Source organism: Centruroides sculpturatus, unplaced genomic scaffold (assembly GCF_000671375.1).
Source record: "Centruroides sculpturatus isolate CEXI.00-Female unplaced genomic scaffold, Cexi_2.0 scaffold491, whole genome shotgun sequence".
NCBI lineage: Eukaryota > Metazoa > Arthropoda > Arachnida > Scorpiones > Buthidae > Centruroides > Centruroides sculpturatus.
In genome coordinates, this window is record NW_019384702.1 from 482,734 (window position 1) to 501,622 (window position 18,889).

The following is an 18,889-nucleotide window of genomic DNA, read 5'->3' on the forward strand; positions in this document are numbered from 1 at the left end:
ATTAAACACACAAATTCTTAGTTTCTATCTGCCCTTTATAATGTAATGTTTTTTATGTATATATTTTTATGAATTTAGTCCTTTTGTGCATTTAATCCTTTAGGTTTATTTATTTTGTTTTTTATTTTTATTTTTGTTTTTATTTTTATATTGCCTTATTCATTATTTATATTAATATGGCGTCAATCTATTTAGTATACTTATTTTGTATATTGATTGGTTAATTTATTTTTCGTTTTAATTTTGAGTTTGTAATGATCGAACGAAATACCATTTAATACAATTTTGAAATACGTTCGAATGCCAGTTCACCTGAAGATGGCCTATTCCATTAGGCTGAAAATGTTTGTGTTTCAATAAATATATCTCAGCATATAAGGTGTTAAGTGCTTTTATTAAATAAATAAAAATAAGAGGGTATAGTCATTGAAGACAGGTTTGTCATGATACTTTGTATTGATGTGCTGTAAATATTTACATACTTATTGAGAATATTTTCACAATTAAAATAATGTAATGTAACATAATATAATAGATTATACATCATAGTTATATTTGATGATCAGATATGCTGCATAAGCCACATTGCTAATTTTTTGAGAACCATTCATGGCTTGTGAGCCACATTTTGACCAGTGTTAATTTATAATTACAGATAAAAATTCAGTTATTTGTTGTTATGATTATAATTTATTCTATTTTGCATTTATGTTGTTTTATGTTTTAGTTATTGGAAATAAAATTCTTTTTTGACACTTTGATTGGCATTATTCTAAAATTAATGCCGTCAATTAGTTATATGATTTTACTTGATCAATTTTTATAATAGGTAGTTACGTCAATTCATTATCTCCTCTCTGATATATACGTTCCAAGCAACATTGATTTAGCTACAATTCACAATTTTGCATTTGAAGAAAGTGAAAGTAGTGACGACATCAGCGATGGCAGTATGGAGGATGAAGATGACTTGGAGAGTGATAGTAATGATAACATCATGTCAGTTGACGTTCAGGCCCTGTGTGTTCCACATATGCTCAAAAGAGAAGAATACAAAAAGAATGAAAAATCTTCCTTCAGGATAAGCAAAAATTGGAATGACAGATGTCGCGATGCGCTATCGCATGTGCTAAAAGTAAGTGTAAATTATTATTTGCTATTATTTTGATGATGCAGTAAATTTTAGTTAAAAATGACATAGTCAGATCAAATTCTTGATTTTAATCTTTGTGTTATGCATTTCAAACTGCTTATTTACTTAAATTGGAGACTATTTATTACATGTAAAATCAGCAAGCTATTATGGTGAAAAAATTTTCTGTAGTATTTTCAGACTATAGCATCACAGTCTGAAAATACTACAGAAATGGGTTTGTCGTAATAGCTTGCTGGTAAGATGTGTGTTTAGTGCCTGGCAAAGCAGTTTAAAATTTATAACATGGATGTGTTGGAGTTTGAATTATGTAAGTTTTAATCTTTCTGATTTTCTTTTAGAACTTCTGATTTTGTAGATAATTTAAAAATATAGACTATATTTTGTTTAATGTTGAATATACAAATACTGGGTATTCAAAAAGAAAATGTAACTAAAAAGACAGAAAATTGAATTTAGCACTTTATTTTTCAACATATGTTTCATTTAAATTTGAAATGATTTTTCCATAAGATGGAAAGCTTCCAAGCCCTTCTGGTAGAAATCGGTGCTTCAATTTTTAATCACTTGATTTATTGACTGCCAGAAAATGCCTTAAATTGGAATTTTAAAAACTCTAGCAGGCCAGACATGAATACTAATAAAACAAGGCTCAACAAGTTTATTCTTACATCATTTAATTATAAATACTGCATTCTTTTATAAAATAATAACCACTTTCTGGAAACTTTTTGAATACCCCATGTACGTTTAATCATTTTTCATATGCTGTTTACACAATAATCATAAGCATTTTATATTAATAATCAAAATTTATGACAATTACAGGATTCATAATTTTAATATAATTTACATACTTTTTTAGGGTAATATTTACATGCTATTTTTGACTATTTAAATTTTATAATGAAGACCAAATTGTTTTGTCAAGTGAAGCAGATGGGTAGATGGTAAATATTGTAATATATAGCAGTGTAAAATACATGCACTTGAGAAGGAATATACTTGCATAACTAGATCAACAAATGATAAAATTATAATAAAAATATTAAATATTACCAAGACAGATATAAATTGAAAAGCTTGTAATCTCATTTTACTAACTTAATTTGTTTTTAAAAGTTGTTTGGAAACTGATTTGTTCTCAAATCAAAACAAATTTTCTCTTAAGAAACAATGTAAAGTGGATTAATCTGTTTCTGACTTTTAAAGAAAAGCCTTACTTTTTTACCTTTTTAGCTGTATTTCATGCATAAAAATGCCTACAGTATCCAATAGATATTATAGACACACAAGATACAGATAACATTATGTATAATATATTATCATCTATATCTATTTTATATATATATTAAAAGCAAAATGTTCTATCACCATCAACACCAATACTTTAGAAAGAAGTGCTATAAATAGTCTCAACTCTGTCTGCCCGGATGAAATATAACCAAATCAATCCAGACAGACAACAAGTACTTTACCCACACTTTTGGAAATATTATGTTTCAACTGATTTGATGATTTTAATTTAAATTTTAATTAATTAATTAATTTTGATTTTATTTTTAATTTGGGTTTAAAGACCAGAGTTTTTATTATTAGTTTTAATTAACTGACTACCTAATATTAATAAATACTAGATATTAATATTATAATATATTTGTAAATTATTTAATAATAATTATATAATAATAATGGAGATTATTATTATTTAATAAAATTGAAGACAAAGTCTGCCCAAAAGGGGCCACCATTTATTTTTTCTGTGTTCCAGACCATACACCCAATGTAACATACCAAATTTAAAGTTCCTTAACATCATTTGAAATGTAATAGATTAATATATTTTATTGGTAAGTAATGCAATCTTGAAACAAAACTATAAACAATACTTTTAAAAATTTTGTAAGAAACAGCCAAATTTGCATTTAATTTACAATAATAATTAAACATTAAAAATTGGAAATTTTGTAATTCTGCTGTTTTCTGTAGCAGCATAGTTTAAGGGGTGTTTTAACATCAATACAATGTGCTGAGTACAAAGAGAATTTCAATGTTTTGAAAAAAAAATAGGAAGGTTATGCTAAAGCTTAACATTTTCCACAATTGCTAAAGAAGTTTCCAGGCAGTGGATGCCCCGATCTTATCAGTTCTCTGTTTAAAGATCTGTCAACTGTTATGTTTAGGAGCTTAGATTCAAAATGTGCCAGATCACAGGAGTTGCTAGATCAGAATATTTGATTAATATTATATACAGAGTTGAAGCTCTTAACTGTTAACCTGGATTATATTTTGTATTTATTTGGTAGTATTATATCTTATAAAGTTTGATCCTAGTTCAGTTAATTTGGTTTTTACCATTTATTTTGTTTGAAAAAAACTTATATAAATTTGTGATTTTATTCTAGGCTCTTCAATGCTTGTTGGAATATGATGAAGAAAAAGAAAATGAAGATGAAAATATTAAGAAACAGAACAGTAGTCAAGAACAAAAAGAAGGTGAAGTGAAAATTGCAAATCCATATCAGTCCATTCCTTTGAACTATTCTCCTCTGCATACATTTGAAACAAATTCGGCAGGAGATGATAAAAGTTTGAACGAGGATTTTCACACAGAATGCTTTGAATCTGATAACAACAAAGCGTCTCAAACTTCTCCCGCCAATAAAAATATTACCTCCGTGCCTATAAATTCTGATTCCTGGACAAATGGCTGTCAAGTGTTGTTGCTTAGAAAAGCCGTCGAAATCTATTGTAGTATGGTAGAAATAAGTAATAAAGTAAAAAAGTATGGCGAAACTTTAAAAAATATAAAAATGGGTTTAATATGTTATGGTAAATAAGATTTGGTTTTTAAATTTTATTTGGTATTTCACATTTATATTTTATAATTAAATTTTTTTTTTCTTCCAGAATGTACACAGTTTATAGTGATAAATCAAAATGCTTCTTGGTCAACCGAACCACTGGCTTATTTGTTAGAATTAGCGGGCGACATTCACTTCATGATGGTGCATAATGAACAGTACATAGATCAACAGTTACAAAAAGAAGAATTTTACAATTTAAGCAGCCAAGATAACGATATACTGGAAATGCTGGAACATATCTGTAAAAAGAAGATATCGTATGGTATGTTTATGATAAATTTACAAAAAGTATTTTAAACTAGTGAGAAATAAAATTTTATTCGAAACTAATTGTAGGCTTTTCAGGCTAATTTTACACTATACTTAACTCATAATAAACTGAAATAAGTATATTGTAATTTGCTTCTTGTTTGGTTTAATAATCTTGATGTACTATACTTTTGGTTATTCTGTTTTTTTTTTTTTTTTTAAACTTATCATAATAACCACAAATGATTTAAAGTGAATGTTTTTTTATTTTACTTTGTTCCTGTGTATTAACTCTAATATGCATTTTGGATGTATTACTTGGCCCTCCTCGTGTGCCAATTTACTCACATTAGCATCTTAAAAATTTAATAAAAATTCTCATTCTCTATAACCCAGTAAATAATAAATAATAACCTGGTTGACATAATGAACCTGTTAGAATATTTTTAAAACTAAAAAAAGATTCATTCGAAACACTGCGTTACCACACCATCAATCTTCTGTAAACTTTATGCTATTTCCCTAAACTTTTTAAAATTGTAGTTAATTTTTAAAATAAATATTGTCAATTATTTTACTAAAATATCAACAAATTTAGCTAAACCAATCATAGATTTAAAGCTAAAAATTGTATATTCAGCATTAATTTACTTAAAGTAAGAAAAAGTATTCTGTTGCTTTTTTATTAATTTGTATACTAAGTGATTTTGTTACTGAATTTTGATTGTTTAGAATCACAGCAAACCAACTAACCATGCTAACATTGATACATTTTTTATTATTCTCTGTCAAATATAAATGCATTTCAAATCTCTGTCATATTGATTCCTCTTTAGTATTACATAATTGTAATGAAAGCATTCTTGAGTGATGCATTCACATAACATGTTTCCATTGTAGTAGTAGTTGCATATTTTATAATGCCTAGATCAGGGGTGTCCAGCCCGCGGGCCGCATGCGGCCCAAGGCAAGTTCCAATGCGGCCCGAAAAACGTGTAAACAAAACTGACAAATTTTTATTTATTTATTTATTTTAAGGGCATAAACCTCAAAAAAGAAGTTTCACAAAGCCCTAAACTTTTATACGTATTTTATTTTTTAATAGAAAGGAAATATTTTCAAATGCTTGAAATGTGTGAATGAGGAAGGAATACTAAATAAAGCTGAAGTCGTGACTCAAAGGATTATAGCCCCAAATTCAGGGAAAGAAGAGAATAGCAAAAAAATAAAAATAATTGAAAAAGGTTGAAAAATTAAGGATCAATATTTGCATAACAGAAGGTCTTTTAACCTTTTCACTTCTTTATTTTTTGACCTTTCTGTCCTTTCTCCGAATTTAGGTCTATAATCGTTTGAATACCAACTATAGCTTTATTTAATACTCCTTTCAGGGTTGAAAGATTTGGCAACTTTGCGCCAAATTTGGCTACCCTTTTTTAGTTTGGCGTAAAAAATATCATTTGGGTCATTGGCTACAATTTTGGCCTACATATTATTTATAAATATATTTGTTGAATAAAAATGCACTTTAGAACTGTGTTTCGTTTTTTTTAATTAAAAACCCAAATAAAACAAATATTTGTGTTTTTCAAATAAATTTTTGTTTTTTTCCTTTATAATAAATAAATTTATCTATTTATAAGTAGAAATTAAAAGTGTCTGTAGAAGTAATTTTTTAAAATATCTATTTTCGTGATAAAGTTTTAATACTTATTACTATAATCTAGGCCTGTAGATCCTTAAATATACAAGTATATTTACGGATTGGGCCACGATATACTTGTGGCCCAGAATTTTATGACTTCTTCCAATGTGGCCCAGAGAAACAAAAAGGTTGGACACCCCTGGCCTAGATGAAAACAGACATTGACCCATGAAGAAATCTTTAAATAAAATTAAAAAACTACTAAATTTAAACAGATATTTGAACATTTTTAGACTATTTTTACAATAAATGAAACTAAGTTTTTAAATAATTTTTTTTTAAACTGGGTTATCCTATGGAAAGGGGATTACATCCCCTGATTTGGTAGTATATCCTGTAGCTTCTTCTACAACAACATTTAGAAAATTATATTTATGATTTTTAGATGGTTCAATATATTAAATACATTTTAATTATAGCTACTTTATTTAAATCCAATCATTCTAATGTAGAAATAAAAATTTCTAAAGCTTAGATTTTATTTTAATCTGAAATTTTATCATTAATCTGTTTTGTTTTTTGTTTTAGTATATAGTTGGGCATACAGTTGGCCTGTCGATTTGGAGAGTAGTTTGAATTTAAGTTGTAGGTGTTATGAAACTGCTCAGAATGTTTTGTGTGATAAATCAAAAAAAGATTTTGAACGTCTTGTGAAACGTCAAGGAAATATATGTAATGAATTAGGAGTGTTCTATATGAATCAAGGAACTCGTCTTTGGAATGAAACAGGTAAATATATTGAATACATAAACGTTGTATGAATAGCAAAACATTAAATAGACATATTAAGTTATAAGTTGATATTATTTTGTAGTAATTTAATAATTATAATAAGTTAAATTTTTTAATTTATGATCACATGTAGTAGCAGTGATTTTTTGCACTTACAAGTCTTTTGATGCATATTTTATGCATCCTCATGATAAGCCGGAGTTGCGAGTTTGAGTCCTGTTCCAGGCCGATTCTTTTCTTCCAGCATATTCTAAATTAATTTAATTATAATTATTAAATTTAATAAGAGATGACACCTATCGCTGTACTCTAGGTCAAATTATTTAGAAATTAATTAAATATAATCACAGAAAAGTTGCTTGATGTTATCTGCTAGTTGTTTGTTTTATTACAAATATATCTGGTTTAGAGATGTTTGTATATGGACATAATTTTGTTTACAAGTACAATAATATTATTGAAATATGGTAGCATGTGCAGAGAAGGCATAATGTAGGAAATTTTGGGAATGGCAATTATATGCAGCATAATTTAGCATGAGAAATCATTGGGGAATTGCTACCTTGTGCAGATGATTGCAGATTAAGTGAATAATTTTGGCAAAATATATGCCTCCATTTTATTTAGGTGAAAAGTGAACATTATTACCAATTTCTTTTGGAGTCAAATAATAAAATGAGAGAAAAAGATTTAAATTTTTTATTTGAAGAAGAAATTTTGAAAAGTATTCTTTGGAATTAACCTAATAATAAATTTAATGTCCAATCAATTTCTTTTCACACATTTGTCTATAGTCCAGTGAAATAATTTGTCATCAGGGTATTCTGCAATGACATGAAAAACAACCTTTGTGTGATGGAGTCTTGCCCATCTTCCATGAATCAAGTTCACAATGGGACAAAATGTCTGTCAATATGCCAACATACTGAATGATGGTTATGGTTCTATCAATAAATGCAGCCATTTGGCATGCAATATCAAGCTTTTGAACAAATAGTAACACATTGAGGGTGAAATGAGAGTTTTCACAATATGCTATAGTAAAAATTGTTTTTGTACGTTGTGAGTTTATTTATTATATATATAACATATATATAAATAAATAAACTCACAAGGTACAAAAACAATTATATATATATATATATACACACACATATATATTCTAAAGTTTAGTGCACAATATGATGTGTGAAGCATATGTCAAAATGTACTGTAATTTTCAATTGATTAAAACATTCAAACTCTTTAGTTTAGAGAAAAATATGCATTCAATTTAATTTGAAACCAAATACATTTATATAATTCTCTGTAATTTATTAAATTGTCTTTTAAGGAAATGTTTCATTATAGTGCTGTGCTATATTGAAGGAATATTAATATCAAAATTTTGATTTAGCACAGCCCTATTTCAATATGAAACTTTAAACAAAAATATAAAATTCAAACTGTAATTATTATTATTTATTATTTTGAAAGGTAAACTAATGGATAAGATTTCAGAATTGTGGAAAAAGAGTCATTCATTTCTAGAACGTGGAATAAAGGCATTTCAGGACGTAAACGACATTGCAAACATTGCATTACTTTATTCAAATACAGGAAGGCTAATGAGACTTTGGGCGCATGCACAAGTTCCAACTAATAACGATGGAACTCGTAAAGAATTTTCATCACAAGAAAGGAAATATTATAATAAGGTAAAATGTAAGATATATTATATATATTTATACACACAAAAATATTTGTTATTTAACTATTGGTTCTTTATGAATATAATTTATAGGCTATCAGCTACTATAATGCAGCATCTCAAGTTTTAGATAATCATTCTAAATTTCCTGAGATATGGGATACTGTAAATTGGGAATTATCAACCACTTTATTCACTATGGCAAGCTTGTTGCAAGATTATGCACCACATTCTGCATTTGGACAAGAGGAGGTAGGTATTTAATTTACAGAAATTATTTCAGAATTTAAGTTGAATATTTTTATATTCTATTTTTAATTTTATGCAACTAGTAAATATTATCCACAAAACAGTTTTAAATTGAAACAAAAATAAAAACCATTCAATGTGCATTTATGAGAAAAATACAAATTAGTTTCATGATTCTTTGGGATACAAGTTTTAAAAAGTCCAAATCTAGAACATAAATTAATATGTTAATTATTAATATATAAAAATGAGTACTTATTTTGAATTTAAGCAAATTATTAAATTTTCTAGAAATGAAACTTTTGTAATAATCATTTCTCCCTGAAATCATGGGCTATTTTTTCACTTTCTTGGCTACATTATATAGGACAGAGGAAAAGTATGGCAATTGTTCAAAAATTTACCCCCCCACCAAGATTTTCAGATTTTTGGACTTGGGATCTTGAAACATTGAGAAATGCAAAAAAATTTGGGTTTTTTTTTTTCTGATGTATGGATGTGGTGGGGGGCACAATTTTGTTCACCCTGTTTGAAACTCAATAACTATGCTTTTTGTCAAATATTTAAAAAATTTTTTAGGGAGGTTTATGTATTAGGGGGATTAGTGCTATTGAGTTTATTTAACCATCAAAATTTAAGTAGGGTTGGACTTAATGACAGTTTTCCTCGTTATTAACATTTACAATGTTTTATAAAACCTATACCTATCTTCAAAATTAAGTTTTTTTTCCATTTTATAATATAATTAAAAATATAAAAAGTTTTTTAAATAAAATATCGTAACAGGTGGCATCACACACAGTTTTAAATGTTGCTGGGAAAGTTAAGCAATTTGTTACTGGATTTTTTAACCATAATGCAACTTCTATTTATTTGTTAAAAAAGATAATTGAATTAGCTACTTTACATTATTTTTATTTCTTAAATGGTAATTTTCAATAAAAATATGTTATTTATGAAATTTGTATGAACAAGATTAATTAGTATAAGTTGTGAAAGAGAGAATTCTTTTCTCCAGTATGAAGAATGTAATTTGAATATACAATCTTTTTTAAATCCTGAAAATGTTATGAAAGTACATTTCATATATTTATTACTCAAATTGAATACAAAAGTTTTTTCATTTAATTTCTACAGTTTAAAAATAATATCTATTTTTGTATGTCTCTTTAATCTGAAATTAAGTTCGGTAGACTATCGTTACAGCTTTCAGGTTAGACACTTCTTTTATTGTTTCCACATATGCATTTCAGACTTACCCCCTTCAGTGGATGAGGGCTTAACATGAGGGAATACATATGTGGAAACAATAAAAGTGTGTAACCTGAAAGCTGTAATGATAGTCTACCGAACTTAATTTCGGATTAAAGAGACATACATACATACATACATAGATCGTAATAAAAGCTACCAAAAGTGATATTTAAAAATAATAATGTAGAATATGTGTATGGATTGAATTCCTTGTTTTTATATAGGAATGATACTTTTTCATTCTAAAATACATTCAAAGAAAATTTAATAAAATTTTACAGAATTTACTTTTAGGAAAATTAACACAGCTGTTTCTTCAGTTTTATGATTAAAGAGTATAAATATGACATCTTAACTAATGTTTTTGATTTAATCTGATATGAAAGAAAATAAAAGTTTCTGAAATAATTCTAACATCAATACATCTTTTCTGAGAAATAAGTTTGAATGAAGACCTGTTAAAATGAAGATCTGAAGAGGTATTTTGAAACTTTCCTGCTTTGCTGATTTAGCAATTTGTTTATTATTATTCAGTGTAAAAGATACATAGTTACTACACTGGTGTCAAAAACTATAAAGCAATAACTATGTCAACATTACAAAATGTGAGTAGCTGAAACTTAAAGTCATATGTATGTAAATTGACAAAGTTTAATGTGCTTAATACATATATATATATATAATATGTATTATATATAGCAATATATATATATACAGCATTATTTTTTGAAAAACAGTTGTCTGCTAGGACCACTAACAGTTGTGGAATTGTTTTTGATATATTGGTAGGTTATCAGACAAGGCATTTGGATGATTCGTTGAAATGGAGGGCATTCATTTCTGTATTTTTACCATGTATACTTGTGTGTGTTGTTTTAATTTTGACACAAGCTGAAACCAAATCAAAAATTGCACAGATGTTTTTATTTCTGAATTTTAATGGGGATTGATTTCTGTTTTTATCCTTGTTTACTTTGGACTTTATTTATTAATAGGACTTATTAATTGTACTGGTGTAGTTTCTGTATAGCAAGTAGACGGGAACTTAGTTAGAAAAATAAGTCCTATTAATAAATAAAGTCCAAAGTAGACAAGATAAAAACAGAAATCAATAAAAGTAGGAGCATAGAGGCAAAAAGGATTAATATTTAATGGGAATTGTTTGCATGAGGAATGCATTATAAATGTCATTGTTAGTGACATTGTGCTTAATTAAAAATTATAATCATCATCTTTATCATATTATAGAAATATTAAATATTACTTAGTAATATGTTAAAGTATAGGAAAGTGTTTTTTCTTTGCCTTTCCTAGATGTTCCTCATACCTTATAGCTAGAAAATTCTCTTGCTAAAGCTTTGATTTTGACATATACTGATTAAAAAAATTCATCTTCATTTAATACTTTAAAAGATTTATTTAATAATAGTAAAATTGGTTAATTTTTTAATGATTTTATGTACATTTAGGAGCTAACATTAACAGAATGCAAACATAAGACATAGTAAAACAGTTGCTCTTAGTTATTAACTTCAATCTAGCATATCACTATATAGTTAAGAAATTTTTAATAATTATTAAATTGAATATATAAATTATTAGCATTTATTTGGAGAGCTTTTGCATAAAATATTTTAGTTATAAATTATGTAGATTCTAATTTGAACTAAAAATAACAATAAATAAAACATTGAATCTGAAAAGACAGTAATTTATAATACAGTTAATTTTTTTATGGTTTCAGATAGAAAAGGAAGTTAATGAATTGATGCTAAAAGCATTGAAGCTTTGTGAATATAAAGATGTAGTGGGTCCAAAGCAAGCTATTTATCAATATCGTACAGCCACTATTCATCACAGATTAGGATCATTATATCATAATTCTTATAGGAATCAGGTAAAATTTAATAGATCTCAATGTAAATACTAACATATAAAAAGGAAATTATCTTCTAATTATATTTACTTTTGTAATTTTTAGATGTATAATGATTCAAGATGCAAACAGATGAGAACATTAGCTGATTCACATTATGTTAAAGCTTGTACTATATTTGGTACTTTGGATCACTGCAATGAATTTCTTAGAGCTGCTATGGAAAGAATTGGATTATGGGAGCATCATTTAAATGGTAATTAATATATCATGATTGTTAACTTTAGATGAATTATGAATTGTAATAAATATTTTCCTGCAACACTATTAATACAACCTTTTACAATTACCTATACATGAAAAAAATCTAATTTAATTTCAAACTTGCAGTCCTAATGATAAGCATGTGGTATTTAATTATAAATTACCTAATATTTCACAACTTTAGCTTTTTTAGGGGTTGAGAACTGCTGATTTAAAATTATAGTTATGAATGTAGAAATATTTCACTAAAAATGGTGTTCTGGAATTGAACAGGTTGTTAAAATGTTTTTCATATATCATATATATATATAAAATAAAATTGGTTTATCCGGAATTGATAGAACTAGATCTAATTATCTCGTCATTATTTAATACTGTGATAGATATTTTTGTGAATATGAATACTTTTACAGTATTGTAGTTGAAATACTAGAAGCAAAGAACAAATTAGTGTTTCTTCTATTAAACCCAATGCTTAATTAAAGTATTACACAGTACAGAGTAATGTAGTTTAGAGTGACAGGTAAGAAGATTAATTAAAATTCTACCTGCTTCAATATCATTCTTCATTTCTACCTCTTCTATTCCAAGGTTCCAAGAAACATTCTTTTGAAATAAAATTATAAATATTGTCAAATATTGAGCATGGGAAGTCATGATTGCATTCATAAGTTGAGGGCTTATCAGCTGAAGGATAATTAGGAAAACTCAAACTGAAAAGAGATAGTGAGTTTGAACCAGAAGATGGTAGACAAGATCTTGATCCCAATAAAATTGAAGCAGACATGAATTGGAAGACAATGGATCAGTAATTATTTTAAATATTTTAGCTATAATCCATAAATATAATCAATAAATGATTTTGATAGTTTGGAAAATGTACGAGTAATTAAGGTACTATTTTCTTTGACTTTTACCTGCTCATTTCCTGTTACAAGGTAATAAATCTACCTGGGGTTTAGTTGAGAAAATACAGTAATTCTGTAATAAAGAATTCAGAAATGCCTTTTTTATTACGTCGGCAATCCAGAAAGTAACTTACGTTTTGGCTGCTAGGTGTGTTGGATTGGGCTAGAGCTGCCATTTTGGTGTCAAAGCGTCCCCTTACCTATTATGCATTCAGCTGTGTTAGCATGTGGTTTTTGTGTTGCTTCTGCTTTTTCCACTGTAAATTTTTAAAATGTGTGCTGCAATTGAAAATCCCACAAGTTATGAAGTGCCATCAGTGATTAAGTTTTTGTTGGCAAAAAACCACAAACAAATTGATATTCATTGGCAACTTTATGAGGTGTATGGAAACGGCATAAAGAGTGAAGTTGGAGTGAGGCAGTGGTGCATTATGTTTAAAAATGGCTGCACTAATGTTTACAATGAAAAGCAAAGTGACTGACCGAACATTTTGACTGGTGAAAATTAATGGAAAGATTTGTGAAAACCATTGCTTCACAATTATGGGAGCTCTCGTTTGAGTTTCCACAAATTTCATGAAATTTGTTGCATGAGGTTGTAATGCACAAGCTAGGTTATCATAAGTTTAGTACCAGATGGATACCAAAAATCTTAGTTAAATGACTACAAAAAAACAGCACATGGCAGCATTGTTGACATTTCTGGAAGCTTACCACAGATGGTGACTCACTTCTCAATCATATTGTAACTGGGGATGAGACTTGGATAAAACATGAATTGTGAGACAAATAGAGTCTATAGAGTGGGGACAAATAAGTTCTTCCACAAAACCAAGGAAATGTTTGCAAATGTTGTCAGCAAGAAAGATCATGGCGACTGTTTTTTGGGATAGGAAGGGTGTGCTTCTGGTGGATTTCCTCAAATATGGTTCAACAGTAAACTCTGAGAGATATTGAGAAATGTTAAAAAAGTTAAAAAGAGTGATTCAAAACAAACACTGGGAAAAATTGTGTTTCAAGATTTTATTTTTTCATGACAATGCCCACCCACACATGGCCAATTTCACTTGACAGGTTTTGGATGGGAGATCTTTGATCATCTGCCATGCAATCCAGATCTTGTGCTGAGCGACTACCATTTGTTTCCACACACGAAGTTGTGGCTCACAATGCAGCATTTTGACGACAACATAAAACTACAGACAGACATGAATGAGTGGTTGAAGTCTCAGATGGCAAAATTCTATGACAATGGAATTAATAAGCTTGTGCACTGTTATGATAAGTGCCTCAATTTGAATGGCAACTATGTTGAAAAATAGTTTGAGTATGGCTTTCAAATGTATATGATAAAAAATATTTTCTTTCACTTGGGTTTTTTTATTCTAAAACATAAGTTACTTTCTGGAATGCCCTTGTATAACAAAAGCATTTAATGTAGAACAAGCAAAAGAAAAAAAATCATCAAGAATATATATAGCAGAATAGTTACAAACTAATAAATCATAAATTAGCAGTAAAATTCTTGAGTGCAGATGTCACCCCTACATACAGACCAAGCATGATTGGATTGGTTTGTTTTTAATGGCACAAGGGCTTCTTTGGTTAAAGTATACTAAACTCATAGAACAGTGAATATTTTTCAGTGTTGAATTAAATTTACAGTTCATTTATTTAAACATTATGCAGTGTGCATAATGTGCATTTTTATAAATATGTATGAAGACAGACTAAATTTTTCAATGGTATTAATTATCACTATTTAATTTATGTACTATATGTTGACAAAAATAGTGGAACATCCACTGATCCCATCCTGTGAGATGAATGGAAAATGCAAATGTCTAGGAGATCATGGGCAGTAAGTAAAAAGTAGAGTATTACACTAACATCTTCCGATATAGATACCATCAGGATGGCACATGAGGCACAATTGACAGACTTCCAATGGAAGATAGTGGAGAGATGCAACCTGAGTAAGCAGTCTAGGTCATTGCAGTGCTTTTGGACCTGCCAAAATCCACTGTTGGCAATATTATTCAGAAGTGGATACGGCTATATTCGGGGAGATCATGTAAACTGACTGAATGGAAGAAATGATGCTTTGTGTGAGTTATGAAGGCATCAGGCTCATCATCTAAAACAATTCTTCAGGAGATATCAAAAGCCATTGGAGCATCAGTTAGCACAAGAACAATCTGTAGGGTTGTCAAGGACAAGTGGCTACACACAAGCCCAACATCACAGCAGTGGATGAACAACAGCACCTGTAATGATGCTTGGAGTGCAGTTCTTGGACTTCCAATAAGCGGAACAATGAGTGTTGTGTTATTGATGAATGATGTACTATCTACTTTGGTAACTTAGCTGAATTACTTAATCTGCTTTTAACAATGGGATTTTAAAAATAGCACTAAATAATTCAGAACTGATGAATCATGATAAGCTATTTTCTGATTGGATGGCCATGCTTGAATATGGCTATTTGCCTGGAGAAGGATTTCTATACAACTACATCATTCCAACAGTGATGTTTGAAAGCATGTCTATGAGAGTTGCTGAAGAGATACAGGCCAAAGACGGCATGACACCATACTGACAAATGTTAATAAGAACTACTTTCCTCATCCTACGTAATATGTCTCTCAATATTTTTTCAACATAATGGAACTTAATATTTTGCCATTATTTTGTTATCAATAGCAATATCTGTTAGTTACTAAAATGCCATCATCTATTGATGGCGTTTTAGTAACTAACATAATTTTATCTTTAACATCAACATATTAATTGCATTTTGGATAAAGATTTATTCTTTAGATTTATGTCTTCTACATTTTATTAGATTTACTTATCAAATACTTAATTTTATTGCAGCCCTGACTGGTTTCGGTTCTAAAGTGAAGACCCTTCAGATCATTTTGGAATGCATGGTTTCTGCTAGACCAGTTTTGAAATTAATAATTAAAAGAAGCGAAACGGACGTAGCCAAGGTAAATAGTCAGAGTCCGTCTGACGAAAGCGAAGAAGAAAAGAACGAACAAGATAGATTACTGTCCTTATTTGAGCAGCGTCTACAGTTTGTTTTAAAGACATTAGTGAAATGTTACAGTAATAAACCATCCAAGTAAGATTTTAAAATTTGACTTATTAATATTACAATATTCATACTAACAGATTAGGTACATTAATATATTTAAATTTAAACATATTTTTTTTAATATTTCAGATTTAAAGACACACTAAAAATTTGGAATGAAATATACAGTGCCTGTGTACAGTCTTTTAATGATATACCTCATCAAAGTCATTTATATGATATGCTGGAAAAAATAGAACATCATCTTCAGAATAATTAAAAAATTACGATAAGAATCTTACAAAGAAAGCAGTTAAAGCCAACAAATGTCTTCTTGCATTTTTGTTTTCATTTATGAAAAACCAAACTTTGTTCTTCCTGAAGATTCAAACTGTGTTAAAAAAAAAAAAAAAATTTTCTTTTTAAATTGAGGAGACATCTTAAAAATTTTTCTGCTTGTATATTTTTATAAGGTGAAACAGTAGCAAAGTAATGTGAAATATTTTGTAATTTTTAATTGACATATTGTCATTCTTAAAATATAAATACATTAAAAATTTGCAATCTGCAATCCCTTTTTTTTTTTAATAAGTTTGTTGTGTTATACATTATTTAATGGATCTGGTCATCTGTGATTTAGCCTCTGTGTTGTTATCAACATTTAACTGTAGATAATTCCTTCCTTCCTACATTCCCCCAGTGTTTATTTGTATATGAATTATGTATGATTTAATATTATTTTAAATTATACTTAGGTTAATATTTGTATATTTTTCCTTTAATGTGAAATAAATTGAAAAATATTTTTCAGTTTATGTAGAAACCAATGTTTTTAAATAATAAATTCTTTATGATCAAGATATTATTTTTTCTTAAATCATAAATACTAATCTAATGTTGGTTAATTAATTAACATGAGGTTCAGCACATTACAGACTACATGGCTATCCAGAATTATGCCCAACTTGCAGTGTGATAGCAAGCAATGATCTGACTCAAACCCAAATCTTGTAGCAGTAAGCTAAGGATTGGAATGGAAAATTTTGCACTGTTCAATTAACCACATCTCAGTTAATTATCATCATCATGAAGGGAAAGGGCAGAAAAATCCTGGATTTCAGTTCAAATATTGGTTAATAAAGCTAAGCTTTCACTGAGGATAATGCTCTCAGTGATTCATTTTTGCTAATCTATACATACTGTATATATAAACAAGAATGTGTGAAATTGAAAGTATTACCCTGTGAAAAATCTATTAAGCATTTCATTTATCACATCTAACGACTCTGGTTTTTTCATTTCTAAACGGTACTTTCTTAATTTTAATAAGTGTCCTCAAATAGCAGAGTGCATAAAACTCTAGTAGTTAGTTAGTCCTGGGTTGGGGCATGGCAAACGGGCTGGCCTCGTGGAGTTTTCCGGGTTTTCTCCACGTTGTAACGCCTAAATGGAGGCAAGTTTCCTTTAAATTAAAAGACTTCCCGGAAGGCATTCCACCTAGGCAGATTGCTCAAGTGTTGCGTTGCCATAAATTAACAAACAACAAACAAACAATGTACCCTAAGAAGGAATTTCTCTAAATTCTCCCGCGGGGGAGAGGAATAGAGATACCCTGAGAGGATAAGGATTACCCTGAAGTCGGCTTCTACTGTACTATTTTAATTAATTAATTAAATTTGGTTACTTGCGCTTTTGCGGGAAATCGAATCTCTAATTATTCTGAGAAGAGAGTGAACCTAATTCTTGTACCCGGTGAAAACGGGTAAGATCAACTATAATGTAATAACCTTAATCTTCGCTATCGTTACTTTTTGCCCGAGCAACGCCGGGCTCATCTGCTAGTGATTTTATAAATGAAAAAATATCGAACACAGTGGCTAGAAAATCGTCTTCCTAACTTGGCATTCGAACTCTACCTAAACCGACCTTCGTCGATCTTTCCGTTCATAACAAGTTTCATTTTACTTTGTCCTTACTTCTAATCTCGTCCTTTTAGACGAATTAATACTTAATCAATGCACGTTTTATCGTAATTTTTATGTTCCATTTAAGTTTTAGTTTCTCAAAACGAAGAAATAGAATGGCTGCAAGTATCTGTAGACTTCGAAACGAGGTACAATTTTCCAATCTTGGGGGAGCATACGATGGAAAACACATTGCCATAATACCACCGGAGGGTACTGGATCCTTTTATTAACTTACAATATTTTATCAAAAAAAGTATTTGCTCTGTAAATGAGAACTTGGAGTTTTTAATGGTAGAAACATGTTGGATAACACATTTCGGACGAGTATGCTAGAAAACACCAGATTTCACAGGAAACAAAACAAAACTCTAATAAATCTGTCAGACAAACTCAAAAGCCAAGTTGTTCGATAAGCATTTGACAAATACTTGCTGAAACTATAATATATGGAAAACAGGAATTTGATTACCATACAAAAATTTACAACTACAGACAATCTACAGGTGCCGGATGGCAAGAGATTAAGATTACATCTTATCAATCGGGATGACCCTGTATAGAATCCTGCACGGATATAGATAGGATTCTATTAACATAAAGGACTAAGAATTTTTCGGAAGGTGGTCATTCCGCCTATATACCGGGCTACCCTATTGTAGGCCTGGCCCAATCCACAAAGGGATTGGTAAAAAATAAGCCAATATTTTCGAAGTATTTCCTATGCTTCCTCTCTTTTATAGTTATTACTATAATCTTGTGACTTAATGAATAAATAAAGCTCCTGTGCAGCTGTAGAAAACCTGTTGTAAAATTCTTGGATCAAACAACTCGAGACATTTTTCAAATACGAATTAAAATAAGAATGTTTTCCTACCCTACAAGTTTTCAAGACAATT

The 18,889-nt window shown here is 29.0% G+C and overlaps 1 protein-coding gene across 1 annotated transcript in view; it reads left to right on the top strand.

Annotated features, from left to right (window-relative positions):
- LOC111627594 (erythroid differentiation-related factor 1-like) overlaps window positions 1-16,527 on the top strand; it is a 34,862-nt gene extending 18,335 nt beyond the window's left edge. Inside the window, exons 11-20 of the mRNA XM_023371182.1 lie at window positions 830-1,135; window positions 3,559-3,985; window positions 4,064-4,282; window positions 6,503-6,703; window positions 8,183-8,403; window positions 8,490-8,648; window positions 11,644-11,796; window positions 11,881-12,031; window positions 15,825-16,074; window positions 16,177-16,527. Of these exons, the coding sequence (XP_023226950.1) occupies window positions 830-1,135; window positions 3,559-3,985; window positions 4,064-4,282; window positions 6,503-6,703; window positions 8,183-8,403; window positions 8,490-8,648; window positions 11,644-11,796; window positions 11,881-12,031; window positions 15,825-16,074; window positions 16,177-16,306 (2,217 nt within the window). The 3' untranslated portion in view covers window positions 16,307-16,527. The remainder of the gene's footprint in view (window positions 1-829; window positions 1,136-3,558; window positions 3,986-4,063; window positions 4,283-6,502; window positions 6,704-8,182; window positions 8,404-8,489; window positions 8,649-11,643; window positions 11,797-11,880; window positions 12,032-15,824; window positions 16,075-16,176) is intronic.
- Window positions 16,528-18,889: the final 2,362 nt, after the last annotated feature.